Source organism: Musa acuminata, chromosome BXJ1-1 (assembly GCF_036884655.1).
Source record: "Musa acuminata AAA Group cultivar baxijiao chromosome BXJ1-1, Cavendish_Baxijiao_AAA, whole genome shotgun sequence".
NCBI lineage: Eukaryota > Viridiplantae > Streptophyta > Magnoliopsida > Zingiberales > Musaceae > Musa > Musa acuminata.
In genome coordinates, this window is record NC_088327.1 from 22489547 (window position 1) to 22517356 (window position 27810).

The 27810-nt window shown below is 34.7% G+C and overlaps 1 protein-coding gene across 1 annotated transcript; it reads left to right on the top strand.

Moving 5' to 3' along the window:
* The first annotated feature begins 408 nt into the window (after positions 1 to 408).
* Positions 409 to 27810, top strand: LOC103972803 (uridine kinase-like protein 4). Its single transcript, XM_009387166.3, has 16 exons — positions 409 to 588; positions 1433 to 1604; positions 2485 to 2576; positions 11342 to 11411; positions 16935 to 17050; positions 17469 to 17565; positions 17722 to 17801; positions 18914 to 19108; positions 19266 to 19349; positions 19429 to 19489; positions 22621 to 22681; positions 23481 to 23574; positions 23646 to 23718; positions 26572 to 26654; positions 26781 to 26978; positions 27564 to 27810. Exons 2-15 carry the CDS (start codon positions 1454 to 1456, stop codon positions 26928 to 26930), a joined length of 1407 nt encoding a protein of 468 aa, XP_009385441.2. The 5' UTR covers positions 409 to 588; positions 1433 to 1453; the 3' UTR covers positions 26931 to 26978; positions 27564 to 27810.

Below are 27810 nucleotides of genomic sequence, written 5' to 3' on the forward strand. Positions count from 1 at the left end.
TCTCAAACACCGGCCTTCCACTTTCGTACCACGGTGGAGGGCCCACGTAAACAAGATGCACGTGTCCCATCATCACCCGGCTCGTCGATAAACTTTCTCGAATGCTGCCAGATGAGCACAGCAGAGCCGCACTCGGCCTCGTTATCTATGGTAGAGCCGTTTCCTGATGTCGGCCCCACAGTAACCTAGCCCCAGCGTCCATTCACGCAGAAGAGTTCCCCCACGTCTTCGCATGTTCCTGTCCGCTGCATCCCTGCTTGCCGATATCATCCCAAGTCCTGAGCCACGTAAGCAGCTTGGCAAGAGACAGCTGATAAACTATCAATGGACACGGGTCCCGCTTCCCCTTGCCTATAGCGTTCTCGATGCTGGGCCGCATGCAAATATTTCGTGGGTCGCTCTCAACACCGCCTCCCCTCTCTCCCTATATCTCTCCCATCTGCTCTGTTTTGATCGACTACGACCCTTTCGGAGATCGTTGCTCTAGGGTTTGCATCGGGAGCGCCTTCACAGAATCTTGTGAATTCTATTGTAGTGGCATATTGCCGAAATCGCAGGCCCCGGAGGAGGCTATCGCCGTCGGTACCTGTCGGTTCTTCATCCCTGATCTGTCGCATTGGACCTGAGCTTTTGTGGATGTGAATTGGTTCATGCGAATGCTTCTGTTTTTGATAGATGCATTGTCTGAAATCCACCCTCATATGAAATTTCTCCATTGGTTGTCATGTTTTCAGGAAAAATACGAATGCTTTTGCTTTTGTCTTGGTTTGTGATATTTTTTCTGGGATCTGTAGTTTATGGTTCGATCAAGATCTAATGCATACTCTTCACTTCTCCATTCTAGTTTGATCCCAGTGCAGTGATTAGGAGGCAAAAGTGACACACGAATGAGACCAACTGTAGGTGATGTAGAGTTTCAACCTCTTACTAGCACTGTCATTAGATATTTCATGGATATTTGAAATCCCAAAAAACCGTCCAGTGGAAGCTCAATGTTTTTGGCACATATCATGCGCCCATGTGCTCGTAGGAAGGCATGGGATACTACAGAAATGTGGTTCTTGATTACGTTAAATTTCATCTTCCATATTTCTATAAAATGAATTTAGATTTTGTATATACCATATTGTAAGATTGAAAATTTATTATGTAATCATTTTGCTCAATTTTTGATATGCAAGTTTCTCACATGTTCTTTTCTTTATTTAAGAAAATCATTTTGTTGTGGTTAGTCCTTCCGTTGCTACACCTTCTGCTTTTCGCATCATCTATTATGGGGCGCATGGATTTGATGCATGTTCTTAGTGCTTATCATCGTTGTAACATGTGCTATGTCAATATTCCTTCCCATTGTTTATGATACTTCTATTCTGCATACCAGAGGCCTGGTTGTTTCAATGGGTTCCTTATGATTCTTTATGTACATTTTCAGGTACAGCTAAAGCCTTTTTTCATGGGTACTAAAACAGTTGAAGAACTGCAAGACAATTCTGCTGGTGTTCACTTTTCAGGACTTCACGTTGATGATCTAGAGCAGAGAAATTCCAAGGAGTTACCAGCAACTTCTGCCATAGAGAATGGCTACAGAGAACCCTTCGTAATAGGTTAGTTTTTATAATATAATTTTTGAGTTACTTATTTTGTTCAATGTTCTGGTCTTTCGTGACCTAGTCATCATATTTATGTACAAAAATCTCCAATATTTTTGTCCTTTATTGCAAAGGTTAATGTATAAGAATGTAACAGTGTTGCACACAAGAACTAATAAAGCAATTGTTTGGATGGGTAATGGATGTAAGAATTCCCATAGTCTTTCAAAAATGAGAAAGAAAATCATGGGAGTAGGATGCAATTCTTTCTTGATTGTGTACCTCACTGTAAAATGTAAGTTTTTATTGGCCAATATTGCAGAGTCAATTGAGATGCACCATTTAACCATAGTAGACCATTTATGATTTGTGGTGCAAAGTAAGGTAGATGAAGACCCATGAAAACTCTATTAGAATCAAGAAAAATTGATTTATTAACTCTTTATTTGACTAGAAACATTTATTTATTCATTTATTTATATGTATATGTATATATATACATATATGTGTATGTGTGTGTGTGCACGCGCGTGTGCATGCATGTGTGTGTAGCCAATCCCAAATAGTTGAGACCATACAGACACACTTGTTTAACTTGCTGGCACATGATTGCTCCGATGAATAACATTACAACACACCACCAAAAACTGAAATCTGCTATACTTTCCCTTGTCTTATGGGTGTTTACACTGTATTGTTTTTTGGTTAACTTGAAATAAATACTCTGTGGATGTAATTCTCCCCAGAAAGTGGAAAAGTAACTTGTACTGATATTGTTTAGCATTGCATATGTTTCTTCTCCTGAAACTAGTGTACTGAGCTATTGCCACACTATTCAAAATTTAAGTACTTAATTTTCTTCTTTATTTAATATTGAATATTCTGCCATACAAAGGTGTTGCTGGTGGTGCCGCATCCGGAAAGACCACTGTCTGTGATATGATCATTGAGCAGCTCCGTGATCAACGGGTTGTCCTTGTTAATCAGGTAGATGTAGTTCTAACTTCCAATATTTTCCTTTATATTTGTTGGGTTAAATTTGATTAGAACAATTTTATACATTGACCCTCACCAAACCCCATATAGTGGCTTGCTTCATGTGCTTGAGTTTTTCTTTGTTAAAAAAAATTCATATAAGAAACGAGGCATCAGATTTCAGATAGATAAATTTGGCTTTTTTTAGTCTTTAAACGTAATGGCAGAAATTGATGAAGATGGCTGTTTTGAGGACTGGGGGAAATTTTGAAGACATTCTTTTTCAGTATCCTGTATTTCTGCTGCCAAATCGTGAATTTGAAATAAAAGAAAATACCAATCATGTGTTTAGAATTCTGTCTAGCCTAATTTAGCCATATGTGGTGGTATATACCAGCCCTGACTGGGTTATCTGGTTCATGCAAATTCATATAGAACAACACCAGCAAATCCAAGGAATCTAATTTCAGATTCTTGACCCATGCTGGTCCATGAGCAGATCAGTATGGGTCCAATCCATTCCAGCATACCGATACACAGTATACTGGAATCTACCATGGTACTTTGTTTCTAGGGGAGGGAGAGATGGGGGAGAAAGAAGAAAGAAACGGAAGAAGGAAGAAGAGGAAGGTGGAGGAGGAAGATATTGGTGGTGGTGGAGGAGCAAACACGCGGGCAGCAGTGTGCAGCAGGCAGTGGAGGAGGAAGAGGAGAAGGAAGGAAGGTGGTCGATGACAAGAAGAAGAAGAAGAAGAAGAAGAAGAAGAAGACGACCGGAGATGTGAACAGCAGGCAGCAAACATGCAGGTAGCGGCAGGTGTGTGGGCGACAACAGGTGATCAAGAGGAAATTACAAGCATTTCCTTGTGAGCCTCCTTGCAAGCCCTAGCACAATGACAACATGCATCTGTTCCTTTTCTTTTAATGGACCAAAACAGACCACTGGTTTTAAGTGGTCCGCATCTTAGTTGATGGTTGGATTGGTAAATAGCGGCCAGACTGTTTTTAAGTAGTCCGCATCTTGGTCGATGGTTGGATTGATAAATACTGGCCAGACGATACAAACTGAGCAAAACTAAAAACCTTGATCAAACCATTTAAAACTGGAGCATGAGGTGGAAACAGTTAAGTTATATGCCAAATTATTCAAGAACTGACTAAAAACCTATTATAGTTGGATATAGGATCAAGTCGGTTCAATTGAAAACTAGTTTTAGACTGATTTGTCTCAGAAGGTTGAACCAAACTGGCCTTGTTATGTACAATTCCTTTTTCCAAGCACAAGGAAGCTGGCCTTGTCTCAGAAGGTTATTTAATCCTTGGTTTGACTTCTTTTAGGTATTAGATGGTTGTGCTTCTAAATACTACCTGTTTGGCTTATGAAATTAGTGTAGTTGTCATGCAAATCTTATTGCTGCTTGTTAATGAAAGGATATTATATTAGGTCCCAAACTAACACATGAGAGACTATATTTGGTTTCTAGTACAAGTTGCTCTTATCACATGTCACCAAGACACATTTAAAGAAAAGCTTGGTAGGAACATCTATTAATCGAAGGGACTTGTCATTCACAAAGAGCACAATCATTAGATCCTGCTTGTTGATGTTCACTATTACCTAGATGAATTTTGAGGCTGTTAATAATGGTTATGCAATCTAGTTTGCATATTTAGAAGAATATAATTCATTATCTTTTGTGGTGATCGACTTTTGTGATTTAGATCAGGCTTACCCTTGTCTCAAGATATCTTAAGAAGATGCAATTATGATCCAAGGATACAGGAGTAACAAAACTCTTCTCATGTATCTTTATTTATCCTTTACATTGTAATGTTAGATTTTCTTTTGTGATTCAGATCAGGCTTCCCCTTGTCTGAAAATATCTTAAGAAAATACAATTATAATGAAAGGATATGAAACTATTCTCACGTATTTTATGTTGGATATCAACAGAGGACCTGCTATTGTTATTATATCCAGTGAATCCTTGAATGCATATGGAGACAGTATAACTGTGATTATCTTCTTTTTCTCTGAACTGAATTTGATATTAGGCCAGACTTGTTATCCATGTGGCGACTAAAAACTTAAAATAGGGTTGTAATCATGTCAGATGGGTCAATGTTACTATTTAATTGGATCATTAAATTGGACTGAAAATTGGATAAATTAAATCAAAACATAATCCAAATTCAGTTTGGCTAAGAGCTAGAGCTCTAATCTGGTCTATCTTTAAAGGAGGAAAATCAGTGGTGACAGCTCAGTGGTGCATGTAGTCAAGAGAGAAGGCGTGTAGGAGAGGAGAAAGGAGAAAACAAAAGAGGAGGTTGGACCATGTAGCTTAGGCTATGAAGATGTCTTCCTTAATTGAGGAAGTTGGAAAGAACTTTGCTTAAGAGGAGGCTGTATATCTTGGTCATCAAAATTCAAAGGATATGATAACCAAGGTTCGCAATTTCGTACCGTACCGGAGTTTTGACGTTCGTTCGGTATGGTATGATACTATATACCGAGCGGTATACCGTTCGGTATATATATATATGTATATGTATATGTATATGTATATGTATATGTATAGATATATATATGTATATGTATATGTATATATATATATATATAATTCGGTGACGTCGCCTCTCTCTTCTCCCAAGCGGGGCGACGTCGTCTCGTTTATATATATATATATATATATATATATATATATATATATATATATATATATATATATATATATATATATATATATATATATATATATATATATATATATATATATATATATATATATAATATTTATATATAAAAGATTATATATATTTATATATATATTTTTTATAAAAGGCGATGTCGTATTTTTTTATATCGTTTATATATATATATATATATCGTTCCGTTCGGTAACAGGCGATCCATGTACCGATCAGCTGATGGATCGGTACGTACCGCCCGTACCGGGCAGTATTACTCGAAATTGCATACCTTGATGATAACCATAAAAACTAATCATTGATTATGGTTGGAAATATAGTTCACTAAATCCAAATCATATCAAAATTGTCTTTAGAGATTGAATCAAATAAAAAATAGAAACTTGTTAACTTTCTCTTTCTTTTACAAACTAGCCCTTATTAGTTATTAAGAAAATTTGTCTTTAGAGCAAGAATTATAATTTTGGTCTATACCGGTGTACCAAGCCCTACTCGGTATGGTACGTACCAAGGCGTATCGACGGTTTGTCGGGGCGTACCGATAGTACACCCAAAATCATCAAAAAGAACCTTCGAAAAAACATGAAAAATAGAAAAAAGTTAGATTAGAGTTTTTAAGTTAGAAATAAATATAAATTTAGTATAATTTTAGCAAAAAAATGTAAATTGACCCAATATCGATTAAATTTTGATTAAATCATTAGTAAAATCACTAATCACAACATTCAAAAAGTTAATTAAAACCTAATTAAACCTATTATACCATCACAAGCATATGATCCAATCCTTAATATGCATGAAATATAAAGATTTGATATATTAAGTGTCCAATTTCGAAAAAATCAATATTAAACACCCTAATCACAAATAACATATTAGACACTAAGTTATACACCAATATAAAAATCAATATTAAACTTAATTACTTCCTAATTAATACTATTCTATCATCAAACAACATATTAGACATTAAGTCATACACTAGATACAATAGGCTTAATCATCTTATAAATCAATAAAAATCTAGAAAAAATATATATATATATTTTGATTAGAGTGTTCTTCCTCTTAATCCTCCCAAATTAGCCTCTTAAATTTGATCCAACTCACAAATTGTAGTTTTGTTGAGTTTAGGAGATTGAAAATGTGAGAATAAGAGAAAGATGTGAGTGAAAAAGAGTTTGAGAAAGTTTAAGAGATTGAGAGAGTGAAATAAGTTGAACGATAGGGAAGGAAAGGGTTTAAAAACCCTTTTCTATGTCTCAAATGCTCAAATTGACCGTTTAAAATAAGACAATCTCAATCGTTGATCGGTAATGGTCGAAATCCAATCATTACTGACCGGTACAGGTCGATAACGATCGGATTTCGATTATTACCACCTAGTACAGACCAAGGTTCTGAATACCATACCGTACTAGTATACCGATCAACTGTCGGTACAATACGTATCGAGTTGTACTAAGCATACCAACATACGGTACGATATACCGATGTACCACTTATACCGGTCCTCTATCAAACAGGTGCATATCACCCATATCGAGTGATACAATATGGTAGTGCAAACCATGGTACAAACCTCATATTGCTCGATACGAGGTCAAGTGGCCAGTATTACCCGGTAGAGGATGGTCCACGTACTAGTATCATATTGGACCGGTATGTACCGCCCAATCATCAGTATAGCAAACCTTACTTTAGAGCAACTTTTTCCAACTTGCTGCTTACCCATCAAACCTGCAGCCTTATAATTGGACATTAATTTGGGTCCAGCATGGGACCTTCATGTAAGATACTCTTGTGAATTGAAAAGTAAGCCTCCACTTGTAGAAAAATCATCATTGGTTATTTTAGAGTGCTACTTTGAAACTCCAAGTTATAGGGTTTATAACTCACAAATCCTAAAGTCCTTCCCCTTTTGCTTCTCCCACCCCTCTCCCTATCTCTGTCGGGCACAGGTACCCATGTTGTAAATGATGACAATGGTAATGGCCAATATTTAAAATATTGTCAATATAGGTTGGTTTGGGTTAGCCTTTACTGGTCCAACAACAATTTGGGAGACGGAATGGACAATTTCATTCAGTTCAATCTGGTATTAGTTGTACCATCCATTAAGCTTATGATACCAGGCTTACTGGGTGGGTAAATGGTCTGGTATTATTTATTTTTTTTAATAATGACAATTGTCACCGCATCTCTCTTTCTTTTTCTCTCAAGTCTAATATGAGTTGTACCATCCGATAAGTTTATCATACTAGTATTAGCGGGTGAGGAAAAGATATTAGTACCATTTTGTCCTATTTTATAATATCAATTGTCACCATCTCTTTCTTCCTCTCCATCTTCTGATCCCTATTGCATTGCTACTACCACCATCTCCTCTAACCAATACTCTTCACAGCCTCCTCTCCCTCCTCAGTCCTGTCCTCCCCCTCTTCCTCATCCTCCTTTGTCTTCTTCACCTCCTCCATCCACCAGACTTGTATTAGTTAGTACAGGGATTGCATTAACACTATTTTCCCAATCATACTGGTACCACACTGGTCTGCACAAGGACTGATATCAGTATAAATTGAATTCTGAAAGCTCAGTGATGGTGATGGAGACAATATCGACAAAGGATGATGACATAGTGATAGATCGGCTCTATAGTTTAGGGTTTATTTAATTTCTCCCACTATCCTTCCTCATCATCTTCTTCTTTGGGCAGAGTCCAGCCATGTCTGATTGGTTTTTGTCAACTCACCAAGAAACCAACTAATTCCTCCTAGGATAATTGATCTTGGTGAAGTGTGGATGATTTAGTTGATTTGATTTTTTTTTATCATTTTTGCTGGTGACTTGAAGCTCTATCCATGAAATTGGGGCATCTCGTTCGGGAGAGGCTGGTCTCGATCCAAACCAGTCGATTTCAATCTAAAGGACAATAAGGTACCAAATTAAAACATATATCGGATTAGGATCATGAGCTGTATCTAAATAATGTATGTATATAGAAAGGAGTTCTTGGGTGGCATGAGTGGAATGCTCCTCGGTGCTCATTCCATCCATCTGACCTTGAGTAGTATTCAATAGCAATATAAGATTAGTCATCTTTGCCAGCATCATCCATCGATGCACTGCTATTTATATTTTTACTATCTCCACAAACCTTACAAAACATGGACTATGAGAGAGAAGATTTCTTGTCACTCAACCAAACCTGTTGTTCATTAATTGTGTTCAATGGATCAGTCAACTAAGCTCGACCCCTTTCCTTACTATGGTAGTCACATGTTTCACTCTGCAGTGTCCTGCCATGGCCTTTGGCAGATTGGTTGGCTGAAGTCTTGTCACACCCTGGCATCAGATGATGCCCTTCCTGTGATCACCTTTTATTCATTTTTTGTATTGCCTCGGTGATGAGATGAGATGAGATGGAAGTGAGGTGTCTTGCCTAGTCCATTTGATGATCCAGATTGAGCATCAGATTAAAATTATCATTATAGAACTAGAAGTCAAAGAGCGGATTAATCTCGGGCTCTATTTCCTTTTCTATGTCAGCATATTAGTCTCAGATGCATGTTATAATGCAAGTGCATTAACTTCTCCAAGTGTCTGTATGAGAGCCAGTTAGTGAACTTATATGAAAGTGTATTTCAGCCAATTATGTTCGCAATCGCTGAATAAATGTAACTCTTAGATTAAGTGTCCAGCCTCTAAATTCTGACCATCTCTCAACTGCAGTTAACACTCATATTAGACAAACAAATTGTTCAAGGTAAATATAATTTAAGTTGTAGGTGTCAATTATATTACCAAGATCCATCTGATATCAACACGATATATCACTCATCTAAATATAATGCATAATGTATTTTGCATAATATATGATATGATATTAAATATAAAAATTAAGATTCAAAGGCCCTTGGGATGGACAATGCTGTCCATATGACCAATTGTATAGCCGAGCGCTTGTCTAGTTTCATTATTAGTACCAAGCATTGAATGGGCTAGAAGATTGCTTGCAGCCTCGACAGCCTTCATCCTTTGGCCATCAGAGGAGACAACAGCATGGGGAAACAAAGTATGAGAGTGAGAGGAAATAAAAGAGATGTTGTGTAAAGAACACAGATCGAATTGACAAGCAGAAAACAGTGTATAGTGTGTAGTGGAAACCATTTTATTTGAGGGAAAAATGTAGGACACAGTAGATGAGTGAAGCATCTATGCTTTTATAAGGAATTAGCAGTAATTATGTTAAATGAAGAAGTAATTTTGTATTAGTAAATACTAAATAGTAGCTACATAACATTTAAAATTGATATACCATAATATAATATAAACCATATGTAGGAATCGTATGGGGTTGTCAGATTGAGTCAATGTAGATTCGCTTCATTTCAGTTATTAATTGGATAAGATTGGTCATACATATTTGGGTCATTACATAAAACATTTGGATTCCAATCCATTTCTAACCAGATTTGACACTAGATCAGACTGGATCAGGTTTTATCAATTGACAGCCCTTCTATGTGATTGTCTCAGTGCATAAATTTTTGGTTCATAATGACTACAACATATCACTATAATTTCCTGTAATTAATTTCCGGTGTTGGAAAGACAATAAGAGATCTAATGACCTGTCAGATAACATAGTTTTCAATTATGGGGTTCGCATGACTAATGAATGCAATAATTATAAGCAGTGATTTTAATAGGCGCTCGGGCGCTCGCCTAGGCGCTCGGGCGAGGCGAGGCGAGGCCCGAGCGCCTCGCTTCAATGAGGCGTCGCCTAGGCGCTCGCCCAAGCCCAGGCGCCGGGCGCTTCGAGCGAGCGCCCGGGTTAAACCAGGCGACCGAACCAGTGTTTTACGTCTGGTTCGATCTCCGGTGCTTTAGTTGGTTCAATCGAACCAACTAAATCACCGATAGGCTCCCTCTCACGATTTCCCCGACTTCCCCAACCCTAACACTCGCGATTTTGCCGTCGAGATTTCTTCTCCGTTGTCGTTGCTCTCTGCTGCGCCTGCCACTGTCGCTACTCGCCACTGCCACAATCGTCGCTCATCGTTGTTGTCGCTGCTCGCCGCTCGCACCTCCCGCTCCCACTCCCACACCCGTTGCCGCTCGTAGCTCCCGCTCCCGCTGTCGTTGCCTTAGCAGCCTCGGCCTTCTCACACTCTTCTCACTATACTGTTAACAGTATATTAACAGTTAACTATATACTAATAATAGTATTTTTATTTATTAAATTAATAATATATTATTTTGATTTTAATACTATTAATTTTTATTTATTTAAAATTATTGTTAGGTTTCAGAATAAATGGCAAGTGTACAGAGCAACTCAATAGATTTGATGTAAAATTTTATTATTTTAATTTTTGAGACTTTTTATTAATATGACATTGTGATTTTATATTCAATTTTCTTAATTTAATAGCATATTTTTTATTTAAATAATTATATTAATTATATTATATATTTTTATATTTTAACGCCTCGTTTCGCTCGGGCGAGCGCCTCGGGCGTTTTTGGACCTTGGCGCCTTTTGGCGCCTAGCGCTTTTTAAATCACTGATTATAAGCAATATGGCTAGAAAGATATGCAACCAATAACCAACATACCACTGTGCGAGTTACATGAATTTAGAAAATTATGACATATATGTGAATCTTCCTTGACAACAAACTATCCAGAAGTGCATTGAATTTCCAAATTATGTTGTTTATAATTTTCAACAGTCATTTTGAGACTCAGCAAATTGTATTTTCATTTCTTGGATATAATAATGAATTATTACATAGGTTAAAGGTTTCGTTTAGTTACAAATAAAGAAAATAAATCATCAAACTTTGGCTTTAATTATACACTGCTCTATATAAGCTGATATGCATCTTTTTAAAGCTCTAATAAATTTCGTTGTTATTCTCTAAGGGATATTGAGGTAAGTGATGGCTGATATACTTTTGTCCAATCATCTACATGTCTTGCTGCAAGGAAAAAAAATATTAAATTAAACTATTATCTAGTCATATTTGGAAATTGATATATAATTGGATATGACATGGCAGGAATCTTTTTATTATGATTTGACAGAAGAGGAGTTGAATTGTGTACATGAATATAACTTTGATCATCCAGGTAAATTGATATTCCTTAAGAATTCATTAAAGATTATGGTATTCACATGAAAATCTTGACTCTTGATTAGTAAGCTCATTGATTGCTAACAAATGGATTAGATTTGCACACTTGTGTTGATATTGGTTGCTTGTTCAAGTTCTTATCAATCAAGCTGTAGTTCCATGTTTTGGTTCATATTAGTGTAATGAAAAAGAACCAAGTTCTTATCAATCAAGCTGTAGTTCCAAGTTCTTATCTCCTGATAAAATGACAAAGAACCTGCTTAAGTGTCTCTAGTAGATATAGGTGCAGAGGTTATTAATTTAACTATGGTCTTTGATGTCTAAAAGTCGGTGATTGATAATTACCACATAATTCCCTGCATTAGAATGCCATAAGAAAACAAATTCTATCAAAACAGTTGAAACATCCACTGTAGTTCCCAATTTTGTAGCTTTAGCTTAAAAACCAGCTACACGATTGACAAAATACTTGCTTTTGATCAACAAGTTTTTCATTACAATGCAGCTAGAGACCTTTTCTTGATTCATCATATTTTCCAAAATATGGAAGAATAGTTTTGCATTTCTTGAACTAATAGAACATCGACATGAATAATTCCAACAAATTCTTGTGTGCCTTTTCTGCCTTTTTATCTTGGTCATCCATTTTTCACCATTTATCTAGTTCAGAAGATTGCTTCTTCATTCTAAATACAAATTTTAACTAATATTTGTTCATTGCAACTGATTCATATTTTGATGCTTCCCTTTTTATCTTCTTAAAATAAAGCTTGAAACAATCAATCTCGAATCTTGAGAATTTTTTTAGTAATTATGCTCTCCTTTATTTAAATTTGCTTGCATATTGCTTTCTTCAAAGCTATGACACAAACCTTGGAAACCAAAGGTTATAAATTAAATAGAACTAAGACTAAATGTATGAGATGCAATTTTAGTAATACTAGGAGAAGATCTGAGAATATAATTAAATTGGATGGATAAGAAGTTTAAATAGTAGAAGTCTTAGGTATCTTAGGTTGATTATTTAAAAAGATAGAGAGATTGGTGAAAATACTATTCAGAAAGAAAATTTTGTATGGTTAGAGTTGAGAGGGGATTAGGTTTTTTGTGTAATCACTAATTACCTTTTAGATTATAAGAAAAATTTTGAAAAACCTTATATACCTAAGTGTTGGGTGGTTAAAAACCATACAACAACAACAAGAACAACAAAGTCATAAGTTTCAATTATTTAGGGTCGACTATATTGATCTTTTGTTGCCATTGAGATTTGTAAAAAGATTTATGTTTAGTTAAGTTTAGAGTAAGTTATGTCATGTCGCGCTATACCGCTCGATACAGGCAGTATATACTAGTCCAATAGGGGATTGATACGCAGACCATCCTTTACCAGGTGGTCTATGTCATATGATCCTGTATCACCAAATATGGGGTTTGTACTGGTCCAAATGGTTGAAATCCGATCGTTATCGACTTGTACCGGTTGGTAACGATCAGATCTCACTCACATATTTCTCTTATTTTCTCATTTGCACTCCCTTAAACTCCACAAAGTTATGATTTGTAGATTGGATCAAGCTTAGGAGGCTATAATTAGGGAGGATTAACACCTAGGTTAAAGGAAGAATTCTCTAATCAAAGAAATGTATTTTTTTTCTCGATTTTTGTTATTTTTTAGATGATTAAGCCTATTATATGTTCTCTAATCAAAGATATATTTTTTAGAGCTATTTTTCTCTATTTCCTATCTCGTCAACATATCCCATCGTGTCAACACACGGTACATCGGTACGAGGTGGTACATACCGTACCATTGGTCAATCGGTACATCGGTTTCGACTAGTAAGACGAACTTTGATTCAGAGTACTTAAATCTTTATTTATAGTTTATATTAAAGTCTTTGTAGGTCTTTCCCTACCTCTCCTTATACCATTAACATTAATCATTTTATCTCTTCTGACTATTGCATTTGGAGGTCTCCTAGGCAGATGCTTATACCATCTTAAATAATTTTCTCTCATCTTATCCTCTATCGAAATGATACATAGTTGTTCACGAATAAAAGTATTTTTTTTCTATCTTTCTTAGTAACTTCACACATCCATCTCAACATTCTCATCTAGGCAATAAAACTTTTTGTATATGTTGTTTTTTAACTGCCCAACACTCAGATTCATAAAACATTGTTGGTCTCACAATTGTGTTATAAGACTTCTCATGCCTCACGCCATTGTAACTATACTATTTTTACTTTATGTATAATATTTTCATTGATCTCTCTGTCTTATCGAATAATTGATCCAAGATATTTAAAGCTTTTAATTAAAGGAATATCTTGTCCATCCAACTTAATTATATTATCTTGTTTATTCTTAGAATTATCAAAATTGCACCTCATATATTCAGTTTTAGTCCTACTTAACCTAAAACCTTATAATTAGTTCTACTTAAACTCTCATTAACTAAGACAATATCATCAGCAAATAACATATACTAGAGGATATATCATGTAAGTGACTAGTAAGTTCATCTATTATCAATGTGAAAAAGGTAGAGACTTAATGCTTAATATAATCATATACTAATAGGAAACTTATTAGACACACTCTCTATAGTTCTAACACTAGTAACTACATTATCATACATATCTTTAATAACATCAATATAATTAGTAGATAAATCTTTCTTTTCTAAAATCTACCATAATAAATCTCTAATGATCCTAGCTTTCTCTAAGTTAATAAAAAACATATGCAAATATTTCCTTTTCTCCCTATACTTTTTCATTAATTATCTTAATAAATAAATAGTTTTTATGGTTGATCTTTCAAGCATAAAACCAAATTAATTTTCAGAGATATTTGTTTCAAATCTTATCCTACTTTCGATAATCTTTTCTAAAGTTTCATAGTATGGTTTATTATTTTAATTCTTCTATAATTTGAACCAAGGTAGGCAATACTGAATGATACCGCCCGGTACGGGCGGTATGTACCGGTCCGACAGCATACCGGTATGCGGACCGCCCGCTACCGGACGGAACAAAAATAATAATAAAATTATATATATATATATATATATATATATATATATATATATATATATATATAATATACCGAGCGGTATACCGCTCGGTATACTGTTTCGTACCATACCGAGCGAACGTCGAAACGTCGGTACGGTACGGTACGGTATTGCGAACCTTGATTTGAACAATTTTCTATGTCACCCTTATTCTTATAAATTAATACTAAAAAATTCTTTCTTTAATAATCAAAAATCTTTTTGAATTTTATGAATTTATTAAATAAGCTAGTTAACTAAGCTACTCCTTTATCTCTTAAACTTTTTCAGACATCAATAGGAATATTATCAAGTTCCACACTTTTTTCATTTTCTTTAATATGTCTTTCACTTCACTAGCTCTAATTTTACGAACAAATCTATAATTATTAAATCTACCATAATTATTTAGCATTAAATTTAAATCGTATGTGGAATATTCATTAAATAATTTATAAAAATAATTTCTCCATCTTTTCTTTATTTTGTTATCATTAACAAGTATTATTGTGGTTAAAAATAACATGTGGTTAAGAATCATATACCAAAAATTTATGTTGTTGAGATTAGACTTTAGAGTGTTGAATTGAATGTATGGAATTACTAGAAAGGATACGACAAGATAATTTTTTTATTCATAAACCATACGTATTGTTTCAATCAATGATAAGATGAAGGAGAATCATTTGAGATTATATAGATATGCACTTAGGAGGCCCATAAATTCTGTAGTTAGAACTTAGAAGATATGAGATGACTAGTTTAGTGATAAGAGGAGAGGTAGAGGGAGTCCAAAATAAAGTATAAAAGATATCATAAATAAGGATTTAAATAATGTTAATTAACCAACAATGTGGCTTTTCATAGAACTCAATGGCAGCAAAAAACTCATGTAGCCTGTCCCAGATAGTTGGAGCATCATGGCTTGTTGTTGTTATCAAGTTGGGCACATAGTTGGGATATCACGGCTTGCAGGGAGCTGCTATAATATCATGGAAATCATTCAAATCAAGCTCCTCACTGGAGAAATAGATGTCCATGAAATGATTGTCATAGGATGAACCATAGATTTCAGCTTTTGACATTGATTGTTAGAATTTCTTGTTAAACCAGGAAATTTTGGTAGCAATTTGACGTAGAACAAGTGTTGATGGGGTTTCTAAGAGGATTACTGCAACTCATTGAATTGAAATGAAAGCATAAAGCTGCTGAAATTCTAGAAATAGTACATAAAATTGTCTTAACAATGATTTCAGAAAGATAATATGATGCAAGTCATTGTCCAATACTTCAGATTTATAAATTTAAATATCATTTTAAGCTAAAACATGCAGGAATTATTGTGAGATAATTGTAAGTAAAAACCACTTTAAACAAAGAAATGAGTTAAATTCAAACTCCCTCTGGTTCCTTCGTTGACACTGAACCTAGGGTATAATTAACCATAAGAGAGGTTTTATATTAGACTCACAGAATTCTTTTACCAATAAGACTTTCCAAAAATTATAAAATTTCATGACTCTAAAATCATAATCAAAGATACTAATTACTAAACAAGTTCAAATTTCTAGTGGCTTAAGGAGTTTCCAAACTAAGCTATACCGTAATAGAACTAGAAAATGGAAAAAAAAAAACAAAATATGACTAATCAATATCAAAATTAGCAATTAAATTTAGGGACAGAAATTCATCTGAAATATACTCAAAAGATTAGTTAAAAATGGAGAATGCATGACTCAACCCTTAAACTAAACAGAGTGAAGACCTCTCTTGAGGAGAGCAGTCTAGGGTAAAGAGTTCTTCCTAGATTATTTAGTAAATGCTGGTAAAATAATCAAACAAGCTCATGTATCTTAAGGCCAACCTCTTCTAGATTGGCAAAAATTGCAACAGTTCATCTATGTTTTAGAACAACTTGTAGTAAGGTTTAAAGTTAGATACTGGTTAGACCCAAGGTATGAAATATCGTACCGTACCGGCGTTTCGACATTCGCTCGGTACGGTACGATATTATATACCGAGCGGTATACCAAACATATATATATATATATATATATATATATACCATCCGGTAATGGGCGGTCCGTGTACCGATCAGATGACAAACTGGTACTAACCGCCCGTACCGGGCGGTATTATTCAAAACTGTATACCTTGGTTAGACCTGTATGTACCTAGTCCTTACTGATACAACCAAGTACTTATATCAAAACATGTGACTTAATACTCGTAAATTTTTATTAATTTATTTAATTCAAAATTTTAAGCTGTATAGATCAGCATACCACCAGTATACTAGTATATTAGTCTGGTAATTTACTGAAACCAATATCTAATGGTACTTAATCCTTGAGTAATTGTCTGTATGCTTGTGTTTTTCTTTTTGAATGCGATGCATCCTTGTTCCTCATCTCTAATTGTCATTTTTTTGTAACAACCCCTTTCTTGATTCAGATGCTTTTGACACTGAAAACTTGCTTTGCTGTATGGAGAAGTTGAGGTGTGGGCTGGCTGTTAATGTCCCAAACTATGATTTCAAAACTCATAAGAGCAAGTTGCCAGCACGAAAGGTAATTAATCATGTATTATATTCAGACTTATTAATTAATCCAATGACAGTTTAAATCTGAAGTTCATAACCTTCACTAGATTTTTTTACACAAACTAAACTTTGGAATCTTTTGGAAGTAGGAAACTAGATCATCTTTGGTTATAAATCTAAACTTGTTTTCCTTTTATTTCTGGCTGAAACTAAATGTGTGATACTTTCTGAGGCATTTTCTGCTAATAAAATAATATAGATTCTAATATCTTATTTTGGCCAATCATGACAACGTTTATTTAGTTTGGTTGATGTTCTACATGATACAAATTGTGACAACAATCAATATCTTCTTTAGGATAACAGCTATGATTTTTTTCTATTTCTCAGATAAAAAGTTTACACCAATTAATATATTAAACCCAACCTTTCTAAATCTGTTTCAGGTCAATCCTTCAGATGTAATAATTTTGGAAGGGATCTTAGTATTCCATGATCCACGTGTTCGAGAAATGATGAACATGAAGATCTTTGTTGATACAGGTTATATTCTTTCTCTTCCTTTGTATATACGAATTAACTTGCATAAGCCACATAGCAGGAAAGATTAACATATTCAATAATTGTAATTCTGTAAACTTGTTTATTCAACTTATGTTCTTTATGACCAGACTATCCTTATATGGATATTTCATGCAGATGCTGATGTGCGGTTGGCTAGGAGGATAAAACGTGATACTGTGGAGAAGGGCAGAGATATTAAGGCAGTGCTGGACCAGGTTAGAATCTCTAGAACTTTGTTACAAATAATTTGGCTTCGACAATGTCATTTGAAAGTTGGGTAGATGTAGGACTTGTTTTCTGGATGTTTTTTCAACGAATAAGAAATTCAATTAGGTAATACGATCAATGTGTAAAGAAAAGATAACGGATAGTACTTGATTATAAGCTCTGTCAAATATTTGAGTGATGGTATTTACTTTTGCAAATAGTATACAAACTTCTCTTTCATGCAAATGGTTGTCCAGACTCCATCAAGAACTACATCAAAATGCTTTTTTTCAACTTCAAATTAAATGTAAAGTTGACTAATAAAAGGTTAACTTCAAATTAATTAATGAAAGTTTTATTTTTTCTCACTTTTCCAAGCTTGAGAGAATCAAATGAAGAAGAGTGTATTGAAACATGATCATGTATTCACATATTTCAGTACTTTTGGTTAGGATTTATTCGTAAATTCTTGACATAAGCTTAAAACTTGTTGACATGTATTTCTGTATTAGTAATTTTACACTTGGAGTGGCAGAATGAGTACCATAAGCAGTTATGTTGGATTTATCAAAAAGGTGACTCCCCATTGTTGCATCAAGAAATTGCTAAAGTAATATTTTATTGCAAGAAAAACAATGGAGAAATGCATTCCACTGAAAATTTAATTCCATCAAAACTAAACAGAATTTATTTGGATTTTAGGAAAATGAAACTATTTTCCTAAACCTTTTTGATCTTTGGAATGGAGAAAACCAAAACTTGGTCTCTTTTTTGGAAAGTGGAGTAAACACTAAAATGGAAAGAATGAATTGGAGTTCTTTCCATTTCTAGACTAGGCCTGGATGGGCATTGTCCGTGTAATTCTTGATGGTAGTGTTGCTGATTGGTTTAGTAAAAGCTCATAGGTGTGGTGGTGTAGATCTGCCCCTTTATTCATAAAACCAAGTGAACTATTTTCCTGCTACTAGATTTGATGCAGCTTATGATTTATGGTAAAATTACTAATGTTTGGCACTTCTTGGTGCCTCATGTCTCTGTACATGTCAAATTTGGTACCAGTATTTTATTCTGTTGGCTATGTGATAATTATTGTTGCTAATTTTATAATTCATTGATGCAGTACTCAAAATTTGTAAAACCTGCTTTTGATGACTTCATACTGCCAACTAAGAAGTATGCTGATATCATCATTCCCCGTGGTGGAGATAATCATGTGGCAATTGATTTAATTGTGCAACATATCAGTACAAAACTTGGCCAACATAATCTCTGCAAAATATATCCAAATCTTTATGTCATTCAGTCAACTTTCCAGGTAATAAGAAATGTTTGTTTACTTGTTGATAATCCTGAAAATTATCTTTTCCTTTGTGTGTTACGATAATTTATAGTCGAATCTCCTATCTTTTAACTTTTCCAGTTTTCAAATCTTTATAGCCCTCATACACAACAATTGTGCAAACATTTTTCAGATCCGTGGTATGCATACACTGATACGTGATGCCAAAACAACAAAACATGATTTCATATTTTATTCTGACCGACTGATTCGCCTGGTTAGTAAAACCTTTTTTTGCTTTAAGATTTATTTTTAAAAATATTTTAATTCATATTGTATCTTTTTCCTTGTGATAGGTTGTTGAGCATGGTCTGGGTCATCTTCCATTTAAAGAAAAGCAAGTGAATACACCAACAGGTTTCTTTTTTTCAATTGTTTGTACATGGAAGAATGTGTTAGTTTAGACTGGGTGGTATCACGACATACCGCTCGATATGGGTGGTATGTACCGGTCCAATAGGGGATTGGTATGGGTAGTATATACTGGTTAGTTGGTACTCCCAAGTCCCAACTATACCATATGTCAATTTGTCAGTATGATTTAGTATGTACCGTGCCGACAACCGATCGGTACACCGATACGGACCGCATATTTCTGTAGGATATATGTGACAAATGTTTAGAAGATTTTACTGGAAAATTGATCCAAGCACCGCATGGATGAAACTTATTCTTTTCTTAGCAGTCCTTTGTTTTGTCTCAATTGAATGAGTCTTGATTATATGCCCTCTTGCTAGGTTTTTAGGTCCTTTAAATGCTGAAAAATTGTTTTGATGTTGTTGCTCTCATATAATCATCTATATAGAAACTCACAAATGCATTAGAGTGAGAATATATGCCAGTTTTAGATTAAACCAGCATGAACCCACTTTCACATACACTTGTCATGATAACGTGAGGAAAGAGAGAGAGAAAGAGAGAGAGAGGTACAGAGAAGGATGGTTGACTTCTCTTTTAAATCTCAATTGCATTGAGAGGTTGGAACCCTTATTTTCAAGCCCACCTCGATCCATCGCCTCCTCTTGTGCCTGTTTTCTTCTTCTCCTTTTATTATCCTTCTTTCTCTTCTTCTCTAGTTGTTGCATTGGCTACTGTTCACATGTGAAGGAGGCATTGCAAGCAAGAAGTTCCATGGTTTCAAAGAGATGTTGAGGTGATTAAATCTTCAGACTGACTGGCTGAATATCATCAATTTCTTCCAGTTTAGTTGTGGAAAGATTTCAACCGAAACCCATGTACTTGTCTGGGGTTGGTTAAGGTGTTCTAAAGCATTTTGTACTTTGCAATATATGGGCTGGTGTGAATGAATTCATGATTGCTCTATGCTTGAGCAAATACATAGCACATGTATTGCTGGTGTACCACCATATTAATTTGAATGATTAGTTATTAGCAAGGATTTAAATCTCAGTCAAGTATTAATACAGATTTGTAGACAAATTCATATGATACTGATATGCACTCGTACCATGGTTCAGTACCAATCATTACATTGTAGACTGGTAAATTCTGGTCAAACCTTGATTTTTGACCAGTTTTTATTAAAAAACTTTGTTTTTGCTAATGTTGGGTCAATAATGAACAAATATTTTTATCATTCATTTTGTTCCATTATATGATAAGAACATGCATAATATATAAACATATGTTCAGAAATTAAATCTTATTCACATTGAATGGCCTATTTCCACCAAAAGGATTGTGTTTATTCAACTTGAGGTAGTTTTAGGTCCTCATTGTTCCTTGATGATTTTGAAGAACCCATTCATGAAATTACTACCACAACGTCGGATATTAATATGAAATGAGATACTGATTAAGTAAGTAGTAGTAGCCATGGTCTCATCATCATCATCGGTGACCATAATATTTAGTAAATACTATTTACTAGGGCAATCGTGTTGGCTATAAAGCAGTTGAACTGCATTTTTTTATCACTATACTTGTGTTGTGTGCTTCGTGAAATATCACATTCTGAGCAAAACTAGCAACTGTGTCACGAGGATACATTTCAAGGTAGGTAATACTGAATGAAACCGCCCGGTACGGGCGGTACGTACCGGTCCAACGGCATACCGGTATGCGGACCGCCCGCTACCGAACGGAACGAAAAATTATATATATATATATATATATATATACCGAGCGGTATACCGCTCGGTATACCGTTTCGTACCGTACCGAGCGAACATCGAAACGCTGGTACGGTACGATATTGCGAACCTTGATATATTTTTTTTATGAAATTCATGCTTAGCAAAAAAGTGATGACAAAAAAAAAAAGGAAAGGTGATGACCACAAGGAACTTGCATCTGACTTGATATTATCTAAATGCTTTTAGCTCCCTTGAAATCAACTTCTCCTTATCTTTCCAGCCATAAACAGATCAAGTGGATCTGTGTCATGATCATCATCTTCGTTGATGTGAATGAAATATTGTTAATCCATTCATGCTTGACTTCTCTGTATATCTAGTGGGAAAGTAAAACCCCTGGTCACTCTCATCAATAAACATACTATTCTTAACCTAACTTCCATCTTTAAGGACACAAGGACAGAATGTGAAGTACGTGTCTTATTTTCTGAACAGACTTATTGCTCATTGATAATGTATAATGGGTTAATAAACTACATTGAATGGCTTCACCTCTTGATTTGGTAGCTGGATGAATGAGTGAGACATTGTCCTACTATCCATGGATAATAAGATATGGGTATCCCAATCACATTCCAACACTGGGCCTTGCTTCTCATACTGAGCTGTCTTGTCCTATTGGTCCTCTATTATTTGCTCCAAAATAATATGATGTATGTCATATATCTTCAATCTCATCCAGAAGTTGATCATCCTAGTTTTCTGTTGTGCTTATCCAATCTGTCATCGGATTTTACTCTGTTGTACTTCTTTAAGGACAATGTCTTCATCAACATACCCTTCTTGCTAAATAATGGATACAATATCTCTGAAAGGAAAATTCTTGACTTGTTTCTAGATGGTCAAGTGAGATGGGAATGGCCTGCTACTTAAATTGTAAAATATTTTTGGTATTCATATATTCCCACTGCACAGCCTGTGTCAAATTTGAATAGAATTTTCATCTAAGTAAACTACTATCATTGTTGCTTCATCTTCTGATTCATCATCTAAGTTCATGGTTATTTGATGTTACTGTATAGTCTTTCTAGATTTTGGATATTTATTTCCTATTGGTTAGGTTGAAAATTCAAAAATTTTATGCTCCTGCAGTTATGTCTTTCTTTCACCTTCTTTCTTGTGAGAATTCTAAACAAAATGAATTGCTAATTAAGGTTCTAAATATTTATTTTTTTATTTATAAGTTGACAAGGAAGTGGTGCCTTATAGCTGTTGTCAGTGGTAGAGCAATATTATATATTTATATTTATACCACATGGAAGAGTAATTTCTTTTTTTATTTCTTTATGTTATAATGTCAGTCATGAACTTTTAGTGCTTCACTCATGTCAGGATCTGTTTATACTGGGGTAGAATTTTGTAAAAGGCTATGTGGTATTTCCATTATAAGAAGGTATGCTTCCCTTATATTATTCAAAATCATTGGCTTTAAAATTATTACTCACAATTTAGTTTGTTGGTTTTTTGTTGAATCCAAAAATCATTGTAAGTCATAACATTTTGTTAAAAGTCTGTAAATAGTTAATACTTTAACTGACAAAGATGACAGACTTAAAAAGTTACCTAATCTTGTCTCTTTTGTTTAAAAATGGTAGATATACTATTTTGTTTTCTTATTATACACATATAAATTCTCGTTTGTTTTCTTATTAATAGGCTCTTAATAAGTTAATATGATATTTTTTTATGATGTAACATTCTGTTTACATGTGAACATGATAAAGAATGATGTTTTAAATAGATGTCCAATGCTACTTCTGGTTAGTTGTCAGGGCAGTAAGGTACTGAGATACCAAGCGGTATATTATCATAATATGTTTATTATCACTATAAAACAGAATAAGAAAATTCATATACTGATTGGTGCCTGTTTTATGACCTCTTGTTGATTCTTGATTACCAGTAACTACTGGTCAGTATATAATAATCTGACCAGTGACTCAAACCATGATGGATAGTGTTATTGATGGTTATAGCGGCATCCTTCATATAGTCTACTTTTCCAATCATCATAATTAATGTACCTGAAAATGCATTTAGCACTTCTTTATTCTATTGTTTTGGAACCCACAACCACCCCATCCTTAGTGAAAAATACATACAGACACATTTATGCAAGTGCATGTGGTGCCTATCTCTCTCTCTATCACATATTAAAGTACTCGTCTTCTATGCCGGTGGGCATATATCAGTGGTGAAAGTATGGAGAATGCTCTGCGGGCATGTTGTAAAGGCATCAAGATTGGGAAGATCCTTATTCATAGGGAAGGTGATAACGGTCAGCAGGTTTGCACAATGCTTCTCAATCTTTTCATGGAAATGTTCTGACTGATGATCTGACAATGTCTATTTTTCAGTTAATTTATCACAATCTTCCAAAGAACGTCGCAGATAGGAATGTGCTGCTTTTGGATCCCATACTAGCCACTGGTATATTCATCTATTCTATACTGCCTAAATGCAGTTATTCTCATATTACTATTAGGAACACTTGTGTGCAACTTGATGAAGCATCCGAGTATCTTAATTATTTCTAGCAAGTACAAACTGATGTGTATCTCTTTTGTGTATTGCTATTTGTTCATCCAATAACAAACAGATTAATATGTTACTCTCATATCTCGAGTGACTTAACTTCATCTATCTTAAATTTCCTTGGTCCAATTATCATATTTTGTGGGGTCCTAGGTAAGTGGAAATGTAATGCCATAATGTTTTTTATAAACAGCTTTTGTCGATTAAAGCATGGTTGATATTTCCATCTTTTGTATATAGATGTCTATGAATGGATTTTCTCTAAATTCCACTGTGTTTGCCCTTCTTATTCACACACACTCAACTCCTAGCATTTACAGTTCTCCCATCTCCGCTTGAGACTTGCTACCCCACCCTCGATTGACATACCAATTGAACATTGTCACCCATAGGGTTGTCAACATGTCATATACGAATGTATCGGTTCAAGAACTGCCACCTAAAATCACCTACTTTTCAGGTTTGAAAGCATAGCACTAGAATGAATCACTTTTATTGATCTTTGAAGTTTTATCTCTGCACCTAATGCCTCCATTACTCGACCTTACATTTTCATCCAGAGGCCAGAACCATGGTGATATTTTACCATGGTTGTTAAGTTTCTGTGACCGCACCATCCAGATGTACCTTCAGGATTTGTCAAGAATTTTGGATTTGCTGCACTTTCCTCTAATTATGGTTGTTGTTTTATGCCTATCAATTTGATAAGATAACATAGTAGTGCCTAATATAATGGGGCATTCATTCCCTTATTATTTGACTTAGTGGCACTTTATATTTTTAAAAATGTGGACCAATAACCTTCTCATCTACATTTTCACATGTATTCTAGTTCTTATTCATGCAAAAGATAAATAGTTCTCTCATATCTTCTTGCATCTCTCAAGAAGTAATATGCTCTTTCTAAGAGATTATTTGGGTATCATTTGAATTGCACTTGCCTGACAATATGCCTTGCTGCTCTTTATAAAATCAACTTTTGATGGGATATCATTTTTCCTTTATGTGAAATCCCGTTTCTTTTTGCTAAACTTTTTTCATCTCTGTATGATCTCATGTGACATTTCATGAGTTATCTTGTGAAAAGATCCATCAATAATGTAAAAATTATCTATCTTCTATTATGGTGGTAAAAGTTCTAGATTAATAATTTTAGTTAGTGTTTTCTTTTTAAATGGAAGGATATTTTTTTTACACTCTAAAAACCATTAGAATACACTCCCTAGATATTGAAGTTTAAAATATTCACAGGTTCTGTGGAACAAAAATATTTCCAAGCAACACGAGCAAAAACTCTTCTGAAACATAGGATTCAATCTATAGTTTTATTGTAGAAATGTCTAATTTTAAAACATATTAACTGACAAATAAAATACTTGCAGTCCCTGATAATACTGCAAAGTTGTTGAAATTTTTGATTTGTTCTTCAATCAAGGAAACAGGAGTTTGGACTTCAATCATGGCTTATTAGTTGGCATCCTTATCTAAAACAATTGTGGCAGAACAAACTTGTTTATGAGCAGCCAGAACATGAGCATCCTGAGTTATTCTTTATGATAAAGCATAACCTGTCATTTTCCTCAAATACATGTGATCAACCTGATCATATGATCCCTGTCATGTGAGTTCCACAGGTTCTGAAAGGTGATAGTTATGCAGCCTTCTAAGAACCATTTTTCTCTGTGCTATTCCTCTTAGGCCTACCTGTCCACAAAATGAAAATGACAACCATAAAATTGAATAGAAGATCCCAAAGATGACTAGTATCTGGTCATTTTAGTATGATTTGTTGAGATTTTTCTTACTTTAAGCCATGAACTTTATCTGTGGTGCAAATGTTATCACTAAATATGGGTTGAGATAGGTAGCCTTTATGAAGATGTAGTCCGAAGGAAGTTCACATAGTCCTGGCAGGCCTAGTTATAAGTGCTAATCTGGAAAAATTCCACAAAGGCTTATCATCTCAATTCCCCAGAATCATTGAGATGTTGTTCCTCGGACAAATAGCTAGCCGGATTGGTACTAAGCAACATATCAACACATGGTACGCATGTGAGTACCTTGGTACCAGGAGGGAGGAGATGGAAAAGAGGAGGAAGAGAAGAGGAGAAGACAATTCAAAAGAGGGGGGCGGAGGCTAAGAATTAGAACTGATGGACGGGGCAGCAATGGTATGCAGCATGAGGTGCAAGTCACAAAAGAAGGGGATTTAGCAAACAGTAAGCCTTATACCATATGTGGACTCTATAAAATTGAGCGGGTTTGTCGCTCTTGAGAATTAGGAGTCATTGCCTCTACTAGAACTCTTTAGAAGAATCAAGGTTTGTATTTTTACCTCAGACCAGATGATGATAAAAGCTGCTATAGTACAGCTAGCTAACCCTCTTTTGGAAATTGAGGGTCTCTTTTGTCATGTGTTTGCCAAAAAACAAGTGTCCAATGTTGTAGACATTGTAGTTATTGATCTTCTTAGACCATGAACAAGGACTACATAGAGGATAAAGCGTAAATGTTGTCTATGGTCAACTAATCAAGTGCTACCTGTACTGAGTTTATCTTTCTAAGAAAATCAGAGAAATATGTTGATATTAGAATTTGAGCAGCATAAACAATGCATTGACATCTTGGAATTCCCATATATTTTCCTTGTAAAGATTTTTTCCTTATTCTAATCTATGTGTTAATCAAATGGCTTGGCTGAATTGCATCCTCACAGTTTCTCCACTGATCAATTCTTTGTTATTTTAGGGAACTCGGCTGTTCAAGCGATTTCCTTGCTACTGCAGAAGGGGGTTCAAGAAAGCAATATAATATTTCTCAATCTCATTTCTGTAAGTCCAGTTAGTTTGCACTTGAATCGCTTATATCATGTATTCATTCCCTGTCTCCTGAGCTGCTTATAAGTTTGTGGTTACATCATTACAGCACATCTAAGCTACTTTCCTTAATGTGACTAGGCTCCTCAAGGAGTGCACGTTGTTTGCAAAAGATTCCCAAGAATCAAGATTGTGACATCTGAGATAGACTTTGGTTTAAATGAAGATTTTCACGTCATTCCTGGAATGGGAGAGTTTGGAGATAGGTATTTTGGAACAGATGACAACTAGGAAGCTATATTTTCAATAAAGTTCAAGAACAGGCTCTTGATGAACCCAGTAAGCTTTGTCCCTCTCTTATTTCTGTAATTGTCTAAGAATCAGCAGTACAATTATGAATTGTGGTCTTATACATCGTAAATATTATGAATCTTCGGTCTCTTTTTTGCCTGAGAAACGATAAATAACACTTCACAGGTTCTTGATTGGACTATCAATGTTTTCTGACCACAAATTTGAAATATCGAAAATAACTTTAGCAGCAACAAATTCTTGATTATTCCAGTTCAATCACGGGAAAATTGATTGTAAACATTGTTTGTTTGAAATTACTCTTTTACAATGGTACATTTACCAGGAAAGTTCAGCTTGTTTACTAGTTTAAACCTGAGTCTCTCATGTCTGATTTGTTTACAATGAATATTCTTCACTGGATATTTAACTGGCAAAGTATATGCTTGTTCACTAATTGTTAGTCAATGGTAGTGACACTCTTCATACTTGTTCACTTAGAAACAAGCTATGGTGTTTAAGAGTGTTTTGCTTTTATTGTTGCTGCAAAATTCTAAGATAGATGTGAAATAATACATCTATTTAATGTTTGAGGATTGATAATAAATATGATTTGGTTGACATCTTTTGCAGACATTGGTAATTATTTTTTTCGTGCAAGTGGATGATGCTATACAACAAAAGGTACACCGTACACCACCGGCAGCAATTCTTCGGCATTTTCCAAGCTTTTTCTACTTGTACATCTTCTTGTTCGCCTTCATAGGATGTTATGAGACAGTCTGTTATTGAAACTAGGAATACTTTTCTCGTGACCTCCTACTCTGCTGCTGTTGGGTGATCAGTGACGGCAAAAGCGGCTTCTCCTTGATATCGAAAT

What these genes read in the sequence shown, in the direction of transcription:
- LOC103972803 (XM_009387166.3), top strand. Translation starts at nt 1,454, where the DNA reads ATGGGTACTAAAACAGTTGAAGAACTGCAAGACAATTCTGCTGGTGTT. An exon ending in AAGGTGATAACGGTCAGCAG is followed by an intron (nt 23,575 to 23,645) that starts GTTTGCACAATG and finishes TCTATTTTTCAG; the next exon opens with TTAATTTATCACAATCTTCC. An exon ending in TATTTCTCAATCTCATTTCT is followed by an intron (nt 26,655 to 26,780) that starts GTAAGTCCAGTT and finishes TAATGTGACTAG; the next exon opens with GCTCCTCAAGGAGTGCACGT.